A 17,703-nucleotide genomic window follows, 5' to 3' on the forward strand; every position below is an offset into this window, starting at 1 on the left:
GACACAGTCAGCAAGCGTTCAAAGCCATACAAACTTCCCCAACTCTAGTGAGCATCCTCACTGTTTCAACGCAGCTTATATTTCCGGCAAGTGGTTCGCTGCGGTGTTGTTTGCTTCGATGAGCCACGCTGACCAATAGGTCCGATTCGTTGGCGGGCTCGTCCCTCTTCAGCCTTCAGCAGGAACTGCGGTGACTGGTGAAGCTGATACGGGTTGCAGGTCGTGAATGTGGACCCCAGTACGCGTTTGTTCCAGCCCGTGGTTTTTATGGTGCGGGGTCCGATCCATTTGGAATGGAAGTTCGAGGCTTTTTAGTCCCGGTTCCTCTGCATTAACCGCACCTCTACTTGGTACTGGGTGACCGCAGGACCGTAGTTGGCAGAACCAGGTGGGCTTCGCGGCGTACGGTCCCATTAGGTCTACCGACACGAAGGCTCAGAGGAATGTAGGTTGCCTCGGTCGAAGGGGTCGCATCCTGAACAGGGCCCCTCGGTCCGGCGATGGGAGCGTCGTGGTTGGCGTGGAGGACGTCCGCGTGGCATTATCTGGGACAGCGAGCGGCCGATCCTGGGGGCTGTGCTTGTAGAGGTGCAGGAACGTTGGATTTCGCTGGTGGGCCTTTCGTTGCGGATGAGTCGCCACGATCGGATCGCCTCTTGAGCGTCGAGGATGGTCTTCTGGTTACTGTTCGACGTGGTTGATGGTGGGGCGTTGGTCGGGTGAGGGCAACGTCAGGCGTTCTTCGCCTGCGTCGGCGGTGATGGTAGTTTCGTTGGGATTTCGGGAAAGGTGATCCGGCAGTTGGATGTCCCAACTAAACTCCTGGAAGAGGAGAGCCCAGCGCGTAAGTTTACTCCGGTCATCTTGGGTTCACTCAAGACAGAGAAGCGCTTGGTTGTCTCTGCCTAGCGTGAATCGTCTGTCTTCGGCCTGTACCTCTTGAACGTCTAAGCGACGGCCAAGCATTCCAGCTCGATGCCGTAGTATTTGACTTACAGGGTATTAAAATTCGAGCTGGCATAGCTGGACCTGGTATAGGTCGGATTCCGCATTCACAAGTGTTAGGAGCACGAACTGTAACCGGAAGTCGAGACGACGGAATTTCAGTGGCTGGCCGAGGGCTTCTTGCAGACCCTCGAACGCCTTGCTCGCGGTGGCCGTTCACGTGAATCGGCCCTCTTTTTTAGCATGTCGTTGAGCGGAACTTGAATTTCGGCACAGCAGGTACGAAGTCGCAAAGTCAATTTCTAAGGCCTAAGAAGCTGCGGAACTGTCGGGTTGAGCGCAGGTGCGTCATAGATGTGATCCTTGTCTGGTGCGAGGCTACGTATTGGTAAAGCCGCTCCATCACTATCCGCTGGTGATCGAGGTGTGCCTCCCACGAGTTCGAATAAGCCACGATGCCGTTGAGGTCTACAATGGCGAATTTCCTCAGGATCCCCCGGAGTACCTCGGCGTCATTAGGTTCTGAACGATGGACGAGGCATTACTTAATCCAAAGGGCATCGCCCGTTGGTTTTCTACCCTTGCTGATGTGGGTGGTCAGCCGACGATCGATGAAGTTGTGAGAGACTCCAGTGTCGAGCAGGGCAAGGCGGTGGCCAACCCCAAGTTCCATGGCGATATTTGGCAGCCCGAGTTGTGGTGGCTCGTGTATTTGGTGAATTACTGCCGAGGAGAGCTTGGCACCCCGGCCGCTTAAGCATTTTCTTGGAGTGATCTTTGAGCCATGGGACAGTTTCGATGAAAGTGACGCTCGGGACAGTAATGGCAGGCAGGCAAGGAAGCTTACCTCTTTGGAGGTTTGGCGCCGACTGGCCTAGTGCCTTCTTCAACCACCTCCAGAAACTGCAGAATCCCGATCACACTGCGGGGGGCTCGTAGGGGCAAGAACGACCGCACCATAGGGTGCAGTACGTCCGCTCGATGCGCAACGGTGTAGTGAGCTGGGCCTTCCGCTGAAGAAAGAGCACTTCGGAATCGTTCTTTTGGTCGCGGTTGTCGAGCTCTGCGTTCAGTCTGGATCGTTGACTTATCGTAATGCTACGTGACTCACTGCGCACCTCGGGGTTCGTCATGGGGAGGTATGTGCGCGGCCTCCACCAGCCGGCGACCGCCTTCTGCAGTTGCTGCCCAGCCAGGGTGCGTTGAGTTTCGCTGGCAACGGGATTTTTGGCGAAGTATTTCTCCTGGTCGTCGAAGAAAGTAGAGGGATCTTCGAGTGGGTCTCCCGAAGAAAACAGGAAGGCCGGTGGTGGTGCCCTTTAGTACTTATAGTGTGGCGGACAGGTGATCAATGGTTTAAGCCACCGTGGCCGGAATCGTTGTTGGGTTTGAGGTTGAGCTGGTGGCAGCGGTGGTACCATGCAGCGCACTTGTATCTGGAGATGCACTGCCGCTAGTAGTGGTGAATTCCATGCTACTCGTGTCGAGCATGGCCGAGTCGCGCGTTGAAGGATTCCGATGCGCCCTAGGGTTATATAGACGGTCCGTAGACTGCAGAGTACAGCTGAAAGGAGGACCATTTTCATTCTGATTAAAAGCCGTGAGCAGAACGCCCCTAGAACTCCTGGTGCACAATCATTAAAGGTATTTTTGAACAATTGTGCTACCGTATTCTCTTTATTATAACGTATTGAAGAGAATTTTATGCTCACGCGCTGTTTAATTCTACATAACACAGAGATTGCTTATTATAAAAAAAAAAACTAAATTTTTTTTAAATCTTTCTGTAGGCTATCGATTTCGTGTTTATAACTCATCATCGGGCCGTGCTGAAATAAAATTAATAACATTTTGTATACTTATGTAAATGCGATTTAACCACCTACTCCCAATTTTGAATCACGTTGGTGTTTGTGGGTGCCGGGTGGTAGTAGAAATTAGACCTGCACCTGAAAATTCTTAATTTGTTAACGTATTGTAGATCGCTTAGTTTTTATTATACAGGGTGTTTATTAAAATAAAATAAATTTTCTTTTAGTACCCGACGGTGATTCATTGTATATTGCGTTTGGTTCATTTACAAATAAAGATGAATACTTCGTATCAAGGTGAGGTGCGTTTTGCTCATGAATGCTTTTTAACCATTTACTTTACAGGGTTGTTTCGCCTCAACCACTATTTACGCCATTTCAGTCAAGATTAACCTGAAAATAACCGTTTCATACTTTAACAAATATTATTGACTGATTAGTTACGTATTTGTCCTTTTCCTTGAGTGACCACAACAAGAGGACTACTGATTGACAGCTAGCCGGAGCATATTTACATATAATTACCTACGTTAGAAGATGTATGAAGACTAACCAGAGGTAGGATGGAGAATAATTTATTGCAACCAAATGTCAGAGGTAACACACCTGGAAAGAAAAATTCCCCAACTTAAAGTCAATACACCATGAGACTGGCAACAAATTGTCAGGCTATAAAAAAGGTTATGATATTGCTTCGATAGACAGATCCCTGTATTTTCAGAATAAAGGCAGATTCAGGTGAAAATTTCTTATGAGAAATCTCGTTACTATTTTTTTTACAAGAATCGATACGACCAAGAAAATGGTGAAAAAGGAACTGCTTTTGAAACTTGAAAGTTTTTTATAGTAAAGAAATCGAATGATTCAAACGAAGCTAAAAAATGTTTGTAGCCAATAAAATACTTGTGGCGCCTTCTCGTTGCACGGGTCCTTCTTATTTCACAAAGAGCTCTTGTATTACTAAATTTAATTCGCCGATAAAGTAATTCTTTTCTCAATATAACAGATTACTTAGATACTTCCAGCTAAATAAGGGTTGCAAGAACAAAAATGTAAACAATCCTGTAACTGCAGCGCCTGTGGTTATCAACACATAGAGGTCGTTAGTATTACAAACACCGACTTTGACGCCCATTGTATCGACGGCGATTCCTGACGTCATGCGCAGCGTCGGATACAGTCACCAACAAATTTTCGCCCACCGTTTAATTGTATAGGGTTAGCTTTCCAATTTTCGGTATTTGTACCTTCACTGCACCATCTTCGGATTAAGCTGCCATTAATGCGCTTCCGCGCGTGGTTGTCTTCAATTTTAGACATTGAGCAATTTTTTTTTAGAGTAAATCGCAAATCGTTTCCTCCGTTTTATTTGGCCGAACGATTCGCCGCCAGTAGCAGAAATTAAAATCTAAATTTAATTATCGATTTTCAGAAGGTTACTAGGATATTACCGCCGCTGAGTGTACTTCAGCTGATCGATTCCCTGTAGTAGCAGTGGAAAACTGGAAAACTCAAGCGCAGGCAGCGAACGCTGTCATATTATAAACCGAACCGTTTTCTACAGTTAAATCTTGTAAATTAACAGTGTAATCCTTAAGGAGTTTTAGCTGTGTATATATTTATATAATCCTTTACAACGCAACTTCCCCATATAATTAGGTACGTAGACTGTTTGCAATCTTAAGAATTAAAAAGGTAGGCACTCTTCACTCGACCAAAGGTAAGTAATTACATAACTGGGAACGTTTTTTTATGCATTTATTTATAAGCAAAGTTCCCGTAAGGTGTTTGAAATTATTCCGGGTATCAACATTGTTATCAATTTCCGCTTTAAATTGCGGTCAGTGCTATGGTGGTTTTTTTAAGTGTTAATACGTGTGAAAAACCACCTGGAGATCGTGCTCTGTTGCCAACACGACCTACCTTTACGTTCTGGTGAAACCCATGAAGTAGTGTTCATCAGCATTGAAGGTACAATTAACTTCAAAATGTGAAAGAAGGTCTCAGCGACCGTCCCTATGTTTATTTACAAGAGTAGTGATTAGGAGCGTACCGCACTGATAATAAAATAAGTCATGTTACTGTACATTACTGTGCTCAAACTTATCTATTTAGCACGCTAAACTCCAGTCACTTCGATCATGGAGAAAAACGGTAAAGTCATAATTACTGCATTCCCAGATTAGTTCTAATCACATCCCACTTTGACCACACCTGATCAGATATGCCAGGTTTTTATTTTTATTTTTTAACTTTTCTGTGTTTTCAGGCGACTACGCATTTCAATTAAGAAATCGAGGTTCTAGATTACTTTCGTGGGCTGAAATACCTCTGGGATACATTCACGATAATGTGAGTAAATAAATTTTTCTTTAAGTTATATTTCGACCGAAACATTGGCGGAAAACCCCACAACAATGCCTTTCAGTTGTTTGATCCACTAGAGAAATTGCAATCGTGTGCTTGAGTTTACGTGACGGTTCCAACTTAATCGGGATTGAAATGCTTCCTTTGATAATGAAGCTTAATTGATATCTTTCGAGTTGTAAATTATAATCGGACATTTAATCAATTTACGGGCCAAAACAGACACCTGTGGACTATGTTGCCTTGCAGCTGTGCGGTGTGCTTAGTGGTGTAACGTACGCGGCCTAGGTGTGACATTGGAAAATCTTAAATTGATCTCTCACATAAAGGAAGCCAAAAAAAGATCAGCTAAAGAAATCAGGTTTCTGAATAGCACAAAATGTCCTTGCACAATATACCTAGTCGATACGATGTGTGGGAGAGGCACAATATTCATCAGGAACATTCCCAGTTTATTTTTCCAAAGGAAACTAAAATTAAACTAGACCACAGTGGCCGTCATTAATCTTTTGAACCTATTGGAGTGCTCCACAGTGAGTTATTTATTGCGCCAACATAAACCTGTTCATTGAAAAATCTGCAAATAAATCGGACGTATCTAATTTTATGCTGTGGTTTGTTTTTCCCACAATGCAGCTGTGGTGGGTTACATGAACCACACGAGTGTTCTGTGTAAAATAAATTGAAGCTTGAAGTTCCGTAAATAACATATTGTCCCAAATCTCTGTGTTCGCTATAAAAGTGCTCTTCACATCAAAATGAAAATTGGCTTAGCTAGCTCTCGGACCTTTTTTAATAAATCCTTGAACTACTTATAAATTGGAGCACACTCGTTGTCTACTGGACGGTCGTCTGAATTTGTTTACTGAGTGTCCCTGGAGGGCGGTGAAGTTCAATTATTAAGACATTCATTGAAACTAGTTCAGACAACACAATTCAAGGGACTCTTATCCAATAAGTTTGTGCCAATTGTGTACTATTTGTTATCGAACAAATAATCTAAATAATAGTAAAGATGGCAATAAACGATAAATACTTCATTTTATATAGGGAAATTCTACCTCTTGAACCGGAAAAGTGAACGATTTCTTTCGGTTATATAGTGATCATAATGAGGCAGCCGCCAAATATAGGTACCATCAAATTTGGTCGTAGGGGTTTATTCCTAACTGAACCGAGGGTGTAAAATTTAATGCCAACAAAATTTCCAAAATTGACGTTCCTTTTATAACCCATTATGTAACTAATATAAATCTCAGTCCATGGGAGGACAATTTTCTGCATATCGTTCCCTACTTTGTACAACTTCTCAATAATATTCTCCTCTAAAAAATTCGATCTCGACGAAGATTGGTATTCGTTAATTCATAGCGCACCGAATTACATGAAATTAGTGATAATGAATATATAGGGTGTCTGTTGGACAAGTCATAGGTTCTAGAGTATAAGGTGGATCAAAATTAAAGTTGGTTCAGGTCAATGATATGGAAAAAGGAGATTTTTCACATATAATTTCACTCTGTGATCACATCCGGTTTCGCCGGAAATGAGTCTGATTTGAATTTTTAAATGTAACCCTATGTAGGTACAATGATATCAGGCCAAAAGGAGCCATACACAAAACACTATTTAAACCTAATTATTTCTTCAATTATAACTTTTCTCGGTACAGATCCTCGTCCCGATACAGAAAAAATGACGGGAGACAGTGGGAAAGATTAATTTAAACACTTAAAATGAACTTTGGACGAGAATCAAGTCAAATTAATGGTAATTTGAACATGAAACTTCTCTGTTCGTCGTTAATGAAGGGTTCGAATTAACACACAACTAGCGTGAAATTACACTGACAAATTTTATTTTACACACAACATAATAACAAGAAAAGCAACCATCACTGTACTTTTAAAATGGACGAGAGTGTTCAAAACAATATTGCAATTAACTACCAAGTAAAACTTAAAATTACTTACAGTTTTCTTTATCGAGACAAAATATTCAAATAAAGCTCGTACACCAAATCACTAATTACGCTAACTGAAACCACAGACACCTGATTAATCATGACACACTCAAACTTGGCCCTCCTGCTTTCTTTCTCCAATGCAAATGCGGTAAAATTTATCCTTATACAAAACGTAGCCCTCATCAACTTAAAATCGCTGTCCGACCCATCCAATAAATTAGCTCCAAATATTTGCATAACCAATTTTCTCGAACACCGCGCACAAATGAAAAACCAAGGCAGCCTTCAAACTTGGCACATTAATTCAACTTGCGAACAGATTTTCTTGATAACTTAAAACGTAATTGCCTCGAACTGGATAACCTGACTCCTCTTCGAAATAACGCTTTTGAACTGGATGAGTGGCCTCGAACTTCAACAAAAGCGTCTTCTTTCCGCGTCTCTCGTGTTTAAATGGAAATCCTACTTGAATTTCATAAATTTTTTAAACCAATATCAGCAGCATAAAAACGACGATAACTAATATCATGGAACTCAAAACGGTACATTATAATTATTAGAACTTTTTCCTATCTAATTCAACAATTTCTACCTAATAATATAATTTTTCTTAAAGAGCCACGTTATCTCAAATAATTACCTTTGTCTCTTTCAAAAAACGGAAATCTTAATAAATCACATCAAAACTGTCACGCCTTGATAACTAATAAATTCCAAGAAATCTCTTATCATTTATACAGAAAGTAAACAAATACAAACTTGACTGCACGCTCCATTTGGAAAATTGTTTTGGTTAAGACGCAATTAGACCCACGACATTAAACAAAGAAAACAAAATTTTGATGACATTAATTAGACAATTAGGCGCCTGAATTCATTCCAAATGTCTTACTACAAAATACAACGTCCTGACTGACATTGTTTACACAGCAATATCTTTACATTTTTAGATTTATGAGAATTCTGTATCAGAATGTGACGTTTTTGAAAGTCTTCATTTTCGAGAGTCACTTTTAATATTGTCTCTAGGTGGCTTTGTCGATTTGGAGATCTCTGAGCGAGCAATTTCTATGATCAAATATGAATAAAATATCCACGTTTCACTTTGAGTATACATTGTCGGAAAATTAAACTGAAATGTAAGGAAAATTAAGAAACTTTTACTGTCTGTTCTTTAAGCTTAACTATGTCACTGTCATTAGGTGAGTATGTTTTGTTTTCCAAGAAGACTTGATAAACAACTGCAATTAAAATATTAAAAAGTAAATAAATTATATTATCTAGTATATTGCTCATATTTATTTATTTTATGTTCTTATTTTTAATCCAACTGCAAATATATTAGCATGAAAGTGCTTGTCAAAATGCGTTGCCATTTGTAAAATAAATATTGGGCACGAAAACGTGATTTTTCCACTCTGTAAGATTCCCATGTCTCATACTAGATATGCAATTGTAAATTTCAATTTCAATTCTCAACCATTTCCCTATACCAAATATCTTTATGATACTCTGCAAGTTATGACTTGTATAGGTCATATCTTCCTTACGCCCGATATATTTGTACTTTAAATCCCTCACTGTTTTACGCCCTAGAAGCCTGTCCTACCAAAACTAGCCTGTTACATTCCTCTAAGGGCCTCTGAACAATTTCCGGAACACCTTTATTGATGGTATTGAGAACATTACCTTCCAATGCATGTATAATACATTAAACTAAGATTTTCACTTAAATAAGAAGAAATTTCACCTCAAAGCTCTGAGGGCCATTTGTGGAAACGCTTACGGTGTCTCTTAATTTTTTTAATGGAACGTCATGTTCATACTATTATACTGAATTAAATCACCAAAGATTTTGTGGATATATCGCTGGAACCCTCAAGGGGCATTAGTCAGTCCAAACGGTATTCGTAAAAATTCGAATTGCCTAATGGTGCATGTTATGAGTGACGTATACTTAATGGAATCTTCTGATTTAATAAAATTCCTACCTAACAACATGCCATGACTCAGAGTTTTATCAGGTACAACACATAAATTAACTTGAAAGGAAAAATCAACAATTTTAATAGTACCCTTAAACCTACCTAAGATTTCTATTGAGATCTCGGCAAATGAATCAGTTACTGATTCTAAAGAATAACAAATTTGAGGAACTAAAAATCTATGAATGAGATTTTGACATACTACAAGTGCCAAGCATGGTTTTAATATCACGGATTGTGGTAATACCATGCTCATCGGTGACAGAGAGTAAAGAATAAAATATGCAAGAGTTCTGAACTATACCGTGAGTCGTTGACTGAACAATGGTATTTTCAGATTTAATTTTCGCAGTTGGTCATGCATTTTCATTTCCATCGATCCACAATTGAAGCACGAGCCCTTTCACTCGTCGACTTCCTACATTCCTAAGCGCGATGGCCAAGTTGCTGCAGTTGAAGCAGCTGAAATTTTGTTGACCTTTATGGGGTGCAGCCTCTGTAACAACTGCTTTTTTCGATGACTCTGCCTTAAGTTGGTAACTCGTACTGGAAGTGGAAGCGAAATGTGAATCAGCCTTAGATTTGATCTTCCCATAAATGTCAATTTTTCAGTTTAATTCCTTAAGGGTTGTTTCCACAGTGTAACAGATAAGGGCTTCTGTTTCGATGTCCCCCTTCGCCGCAATCTCCTTCATATTAAGGCTATATAACACGTCCGTATTAAGTTTGTCAGCCTCCTAGGCGCCAGCTACTTCCATCTGGGAGTCTCATTCGTACCAACTTGGAACATAATATTACAAATTGCGATGATTTTCAACGGCCAATTGTTTCTTCCTTTCATCTACCGGCGTAATTACGCCGAATCCCGTAAAATTGCGTAAGCGGCCTCTCGAATCGATCGATCTCCGACCTTTTTTGTCTTTGTTTATATTTTTAAGTGGACGGGATTTTAGTCAACCAATCTCTAACAAATCTCTGAACGCGAATTCAATCTTGGGATTCCCTTCCATATACATCTAAATCGTTAAACCAAGCAAAATCGATCATGCGTATCTTCCAGAGAACGTTTCCGGAAAATCACATCAAAAATAATCCAAAAATTTTTTAAATTCTAATCAATTTCAGAATATCGAATTCGAAAAATGTTTCAAAAAATCCGTGATGGACATCTGGGAGATACCTAAAAGTGGATACCCGCAAGAAGGGCGTAAATATCTGGAAAGAATGTCTGAAGGAGGTCTGAGAAATATCTTTGAATAACCTCTGAAGGCATCTTATATGATAACTAGATAATCTCAAACACTTTTTTAGATAATCTCTTAAAAAAAGGTCTAAACGTCTGTTCCAACTAATTTTTAAATAATCCTGAAACCCTAGTGAGCGTATATACTCAAAGAATAACCAATCGCGTTCTTTCGCCGCGCCGCACCGAAGTGGGGTCAGCAAATATAGTATAATAGGGTCACACTGTATGACTTTCAATGTTTGTTTCAATAATTCAAAACTTTTGTATTTACACTTACTTACACCGTGGTTCCAATAAAAGTCGAAAAATCATTTTTCAGAATTATCTAGTAAAGCACGAATATTTTTGAAAATTTGGCTGACCTGAGTGAAGCGTTTCTATTAATCTATTCATAAAAAAACTGAAAAAAAAACGGAAAATAGAAAAACAATAAATTATCATTGCTAAATTTGTCAGTTACATCCAGTTTTATAATGAGATAATTTGAAGGGACATTGTTTCAATCTACGCTACGTAACAGTAACAGCTTTGTTAGGTGTGTGGAGGGAATTTCGATATTTTCCTGACTGTTCCAATAGGTTGTCCACATTCCCGTTTTACCTTCGACGTCCTTTTAATTTCTATTTGTGCAAAACGTTGCATTATAGTCTTAGTATAATGTAATCAACAGGAGCACTCTACTCAATTTATTTTAGGAAACACCAATTCGGTATACTACTAGAAAATAACCAGGATGTGGCTATATGAGGGAGGAAATAGTTTCCTATATGTGTTCGGGTTAGACGGGATGTGAATTTCATATCATGCAACAATTTATCTACCACGTTTTAAAATTTATATTCTTAGTTTCAAAACAGAATTTTGTGTATTCAAAAAATACGCCTCCTAATCGGATTGATGCATTACTGTTTTGAAATATCATGTACGTTAATTTGCGTTTATTTTTAATTGGGTAGGGGAGGGAGGGTCGGATAAAGTGGGCGGATTCAGTAGAGCAGGACTTTATCTAGACATATGTATAGTTGACATTTGATCCTTTTTTTCTGATCTAACGGTATAAGCCATCCGGTCGATTCCTCTAGAAAACTAAGTTACTCTTTTGCATTAATACGCCACCTTAAATTAGTTTTACTTGTAATGGCAACTCGCAAAGATTTTAAAAGCACACACGACAACCATTTCGTCGAAATGGCGGCCCAGCTTTCTTTTGTAATGCGGCAATTAATTTCAATTTTTGCAATAAAAATATATCGTACGATTACGCGGCTGTTGAATCTTCCGTATTCCTCGATTATAGGAATGAATCTTGAAACTTTCAGTTGAAAATAAATGTTACGCGATCTCGGGAGTCTGGTTCAGACGTTGCACTCGCCCTTTATGAGTACCTTACTTTAGTTTCAAAATATTCGCACTTAAAGTTTTGACATCACCAATGGGTGTGTTTCTTCCAGATGTTCCAATCGCCTTTTGTGAGTACCCCCTCCGACACTTGTTTCTCGGTATATGGGGAATTATAACAGATCTCAAAAACGAGGAGGAGAGGTGTTAGTATAGTGCTTCATTTCTCTTATTGAGACCTTTCATTCGCGTATCCGGAAGAATCCAAAGAGAAACAGACGGGTACAATAAGCGGTACATCCTCTTGCTGCACTCTTTAATGCATTGTGACTTTGTAGTAGTGCAAACAATTTGGCATCTACCTTATACTAATGTGCATTATTTGCGGAGAATAAGAGAGCCAAGATAGTCGTCATTTTGCAGGTTGCATATGCAGGATATTGGTTTCTGTAGTTCATTATGGTGCGTCCGTTCCATACGTTCAATGCGGTGTATAACTCGTACCACCATCCGTACGACGAAAAGATATAATTTAAACGATTTTCAGTTGATACTTCAATCTCTAATCTCAATGACATTTTCTGATGCTTTCGCATCATTTATGTTTATATTATGTTGCGTTGAGGGACCTTAATTAAAGTGCCCTTTAAACACTTAACGTCTGAAATTAGCTGAGATGTCGCGTGCATTGAGACGAAAGATTTAAGATTTAACCCTCCGACAAGCCTAAGTAGGTATCATACACTATTAAGGAAAGGCAACCCCATTGGGAGTTGGGACTAATCCAACCGTAATTACTAAATTGGCAAATATCATATTTCCATCTCGAGATTTCGAGATAAATACAGTTAACCCAATTCCATAGCGACACAGAAACGACGACAAATGTAGATTTGGGTATATCATAAACGCAATCGGTCGAATTATTGAGCTAAACTGCTTTTTGAATAGAAAATTTACCCTGTGAGAGTATTTCAAACGAATTACAAAAGCACTTGATAATAATTGATAAGGGTCCGTTAACTTGGCCCCCCCACTGTTAGATTTGATAGTCGTATTATGTTAAAATGAATGCGCTCGTTATGTGCTCATATGCGCCACCGATAATAACTCTTGCGCCATTATGGTTTTTTAGAAATCCGGAAAAACATTTGGGGGGGGCCAAGTGAACGTAGCCCCCCCCCAGTACGTATTTTGTCGCATGTAACTAGGTAACCTGATACATTGGGTTATGCGCTCAATTGCGCCACTTCAATTAAAGCTTGCGCCATTACGGTTAAGCCGTGACAAATTTTCAAAAAGTGGGGGGCCAACTGAACGTTTTTAAAAGTTACTTTTTTCTATCATCTTTCCATGCAAAATTGTACTCCTAGGTATGCGCTAAAATGCGCCGTAAAAAGATATCTTTGCGCCATTCTTGTTTTTTGGTTATCCTTAAAATATATTTGGGGGGGGCCAAGTGAACGTAATCCTCCATAATACATTTTGCTACCGGTATCTATGCCACTCGATACATTTGGTTATGCGCTCAATTGCGCCACTTGAATTAAAGCTAGCGCCATCGCGGTTAAGCCATTACAAATTTTCAAAAAGTTGGGGGGGGCCAACTTAACGTTTTCAAAAGTTACGTTTTTAACATAGTTTTTGCACTACATCGTACCTTCCATCATGCGCTCAAATGCGCCGTAGACATAAGTTGTTATTATAGTTTTTGGGAACCGTTTTTAGTACCTATATAAGTATATATGGGTATGCGGTGAAGTTATGTTCTAATTGTGCAATTTTCATTCGGTTTTGCAAAAATCGACCATAACTAATAGGTATTAACTTACTTGGTTCGGGGTTAATGCATTATGTCGCAATGTAGTTCATGTATTATTGTCCTGACCATTATTCAAATGGGAATGCGGCGAATTCAAAGTTATTATTAAGACGAGATGTTAGTATTATTCGATCGGGTCCGTTAATGTACATCATTTTCCTGATCTTTATTATTACAACGTTTTTAAATTAAATTGAGCTTTGAAATGGGAAAACTCACCATAACGTAACCATAACGTTTTCTCCCATTTTTAGGCTCTAATGTCCCGTGCATCTGATTTTGCCGACCTACCTAACTTATTTGATTTACAACTCTTCTATTGTTTTTACACCGTCAAAGTGGTGTCACACATAGGGGGTTGTCTATTCATTCAAACACGAGGACAAGTATTTTGTAATATTATGATCCCAGATCCAGTTTTGTTATGCCTACCTGCTCGGTTCAATAACATAAGTAAGGAATTATTTAGTTTCATTAGAATAGTGTTTAGATCAAAGTCGGCATTCGTTACATCAAGCTGTGTTATTTGTAAAATATATTCTAAACACTGCTCAAGTTATGCATAAAGCTTCTTGCAACTTGCCGCAGACTTGCCTGTAACCATTCAATTTAAGGTTGTTAGATACACAACTGTCAACTTAGCATTAGCCCTTCTGGGTATTTCAAATCTGTTAAGCCACCTTATGTAGTTTGCTAACTTCTTCTTTTAATTGTTAATTTCAAATATTATCATTGGTTATTGACAGAGACTTGTTATAACTAGACCGCGCGTAACGTAGATTTTACTATGAACGCCTGTTGTCAAGATAGGATAGGCAACCAACTGTTCATTGCGGGGCAGACGTACTTTCTGTAGCTTGCTTTAGCCATATTTATCCTAAATTTTAGTAGCAAAAAAAGATAACATATAGCTGTTAACTGTTTTAATCGAATTTATTGGTATTTTATTTGAACTAAATTGGTATATAACTGCCTTACTCTAGTCCTAATTTGATTTATATGTGTATTTTGGTGGTGAACACGTATGGGAAAATATACTCTTAAAACTAAAGATGTAAGTAGTAAGATATGATTATTTAGCGGATTTTGATTCAATATAATGCCTATCCAAAAACCCAAATGGGCTGTAACTGTTATTTATTTTTCTTAGACTGCTGATAACCATTTTGTTTACAACGCGGTGTGGTGTTGATTGAATGGAAAACCTGAACACATTTTCAGCAATTTGGTAAATTTTTAATGCATCGCTTGATACGTGCAAAAATCCTCTACGATTTTTTCTAGTTAAAAGCTTTGAATGACTCTCTGATGCGAATATCGCATCTGCACATATGGAACATTTAACAGACTTAGCTATTTTTCTTGTAACAAAACCTGAAATACACTTAGTACCAGTAAGTACTTAGTTACGTCTATACCTAATAGGCAAATAGGTATTGCCCAAATATATTTAAGGATAACCAAAAAACAAGAATGGCGCAAAGATATCTTTTTACGGCGCATTTTAGCGCATACCTAGGAGTACAATTTTGCATGGAAAGATGATAGAAAAAAGTAACTTTTAAAAACGTTCAGTTGGCCCCCCACTTTTTGAAAATTTGTCACGGCTTAACCGTAATGGCGCAAGCTTTAATTGAAGTGGCGCAATTGAGCGCATAACCCAATGTATCAGGTTACCTAGTTACATGCGACAAAATACGTACTGGGGGGGGCTACGTTCACTTGGCCCCCCCCAAATGTTTTTCCGGATTTCTAAAAAACCATAATGGCGCAAGAGTTATTATCGGTGGCGCATATGAGCGCATAACGAGCGCATTCATTTTAACATAATACGACTATCAAATCTAACAGTGGGGGGGCCAAGTTAACGGACCCAATTGATAATAACCAATATACTGTCAGTCGGCGGTGAGGCGGTAGATGACGTGGCTTTTACAACGGAAAATCAATTTATCTTGCTTTCAGTGCAGGACGGTTATCTGTGCTTTAGTTACTATTTGTTGTTCATATACCGAAAGATGCATATTATATTTTAGGGAGATTTGCGAAAAATCGACAAATAAATGACAGTGATGTTATCTCAGAACTGAAATGTAATTTCTGTCTGGGTAAAAGTTTGTAAACTTTATTTCCGAGTAGGTATTCATATTTAATTAACGGAATCTAAGCCCAGTTATTTCCTCACAATTTTATTTTATTTTCCAGGATATTTTCTATACTACTGACCCTTTCAGAAACGCCTACTGGACAGAAACTTCATCTTTTAACAACTTGCCCTATAATTTAAGTAGTTTCAGTGCTTCCACGTGATCCTTCAGTGTTTAATGGAAGTTCCAACATCGATGCCGAAGGGATAAATATTGAAATGCGCTCATGTTATAAATTTATGCCATGTTACAACAGTTAAAGAAACACTGTGTGATTACCTTGGTAACCTGGTAAAATGTGGATTAGAAGAGTTTCATCCGAATGAATTCCGTAACTGATTTTCCAGGCTGTCGGAAATTGCAAAAGATTGGGCGTATCATTTCAAGTGTTCGTATATTAGGATAATAAAATCAGAAATTGTCGTAAAATGAGCGATTTGTCTCCCTTTCTCCATTTCGCTAAATTAAGCACCGAACCTATCGAATGTGTGTAGCTTAATAATTCAATGGTCATAAAATGTGGGGTTTATTGGCCTATTACAAAAACTTGTTTACTTGTTTCACATTACGGCAACGCTCACTCTCACTCATGGTACGCTCAAAATTGATACAATGAAATAAAATAGGAACGCGCGTGAGCTTGGTGCTAGCTGTAGTGTGACACATTCGTAAATGACTTCATTGTACGAGTATCAACTGTACCTTAAGTGGAGGGTGAGTATCGTCTTAGTGTGAAACAAGCTTGGACACAGAGGTTGAGCTAGAACAAACATACAAAAATTCCAAGTATTCAGTTCTGGCATAAGAAAAGGACAGTGAATACCTTATGCATATCCAGAAGCCTTTTTGCACCAGTTTACAAATGACTCCTTAACTTGTTTTGGAGGTCAGTACGTAGCTATATTTGCTCAGTAGATAGGTCCAAGTGTAATGCTTCTTTTGCAGCTTGGTCAGCTCTTTCGTTTCCGCATATTCCTAAGTTGTGGATGTTTTAGACCTGCCAGAAATTGCATAAAAGGCGAAAATTTCAGGAATGAAAGATATTGATGTGTACAACTCATATCTCATTTGTACCAAAATTGTACCACAGATTTAAATAGTATATTTAAATCTGTGATTGTACCTTAGTTTCCGACGTTATGCCCCCCCCCCCCTTGTAACTCCAGTTCTAATTGTGCTGGAGTATCATTCGAAAGCTTATTTCATATGCAGATGATGAAAAATATGAAACATAAAAAATATGCAGTTTTAATTATAATTAATTTGCATAATTAAATATTTTTCAAAAAAATGGATTTTATTGAGAAAAAAGGGAAAAAACGTCCCAAATTAAGTGTATTCAAACGAATAGAAAATAGGACATACTTATATTTGCACCAACTTAGAAAAGGGTTGACATAAAACCTCAATCATTACATGACAAGGGTCAACTAAAGAATCGATTAGCAATATCAGCAAGGTGACTCTTTTTTGAGAAATAAAAACAAGTACACACATAAATACTGATGTGTAAACAATGTCAGGCAGAACGTTGTATGTATCAATTAAGACATTTGGAATGGATTTGGGTGCCTAATTGTTTAATTAAGTCCATCAAAATTTTATTGTATCTGTCTAATGTCGTGCGTCTAATTAGGTTAACACAAAACAGTTTTCCAAATGGAGTGTGCAGGTTGTATTTGTTTATTTCCTGTATAAATGATAAATATTTCTTGGAATTGCTAGATTAAGAAATTTTGTACCTCTAATTTTACTTGTTTATCAAGGTGCTCATTAATGCAGTTTCGATGTGAATGATTGAGTTTTTCGTTTATTTGAGAGAGATAAAGGTAATTGTTTGAGATAACGGGGCGATTTTAAAAGGCGATTTCAAATTGATGAGGACTACGTTTTGCTAAGGTTTTTGCTTTCGTTTGGTCTGTGTTCGAGCACTGTGTTTTTACAAGCATCTGGACTTAATTTATTGGAAGCGTTGAACGGCAATTTCAAGTTGACGAGGACTACGTTTTGCCAATTACAATGACAAAATTTTACCGCATTTGCATCGGACAAGGAAACCAATAGGACCAAGTTAAT

General features: G+C 38.7%; 1 protein-coding gene and 1 long non-coding RNA gene across 7 annotated transcripts in view; one reads left to right on the top strand and one right to left on the bottom strand.

Moving 5' to 3' along the window:
• Positions 1-1,451: 1,451 nt before the first annotated feature.
• LOC116175854 lies at positions 1,452-3,336 on the bottom strand. 2 transcript variants are annotated; one of them, XR_004146365.1, is made up of 3 exons: positions 3,201-3,336; positions 2,832-3,149; positions 1,452-2,774 (listed from the first exon to the last, which is right to left on the bottom strand). It is a non-coding gene; the product is annotated as an uncharacterized LOC116175854 (long non-coding RNA). The 2 variants fall into 2 exon arrangements; XR_004146366.1 differs by having other exon boundaries at positions 2,828-3,149.
• The window catches only part of LOC116175853 (ras-related protein Rab-3), a 50,254-nt gene continuing 35,745 nt past the window's right edge, over positions 3,195-17,703 (top strand). Inside the window, exons 1-2 of one of the 5 annotated variants that reach the window (XM_031494192.1) lie at positions 3,195-3,314; positions 5,026-5,108. Coding sequence is in view for 1 of the 5 variants with exons in the window: in XM_031494190.1 (XP_031350050.1) it covers positions 4,898-4,910; positions 5,026-5,108 (96 nt within the window). In the remaining 4 variants the exon portion in view is untranslated. Of the gene's footprint in view, positions 3,315-4,126; positions 4,416-4,708; positions 4,728-4,874; positions 4,911-5,025; positions 5,109-17,703 lie in introns of those variants that run through there. The other 4 variants (XM_031494191.1, XM_031494193.1, XM_031494190.1 and 1 more) reach the window with 4 other exon arrangements.

The sequence above is a fragment of the Photinus pyralis genome, unplaced genomic scaffold (genome assembly GCF_008802855.1).
Source record: "Photinus pyralis isolate 1611_PpyrPB1 unplaced genomic scaffold, Ppyr1.3 Ppyr1.4_LG7, whole genome shotgun sequence".
Classification (NCBI taxonomy): Eukaryota; Metazoa; Arthropoda; class Insecta; order Coleoptera; family Lampyridae; genus Photinus; species Photinus pyralis.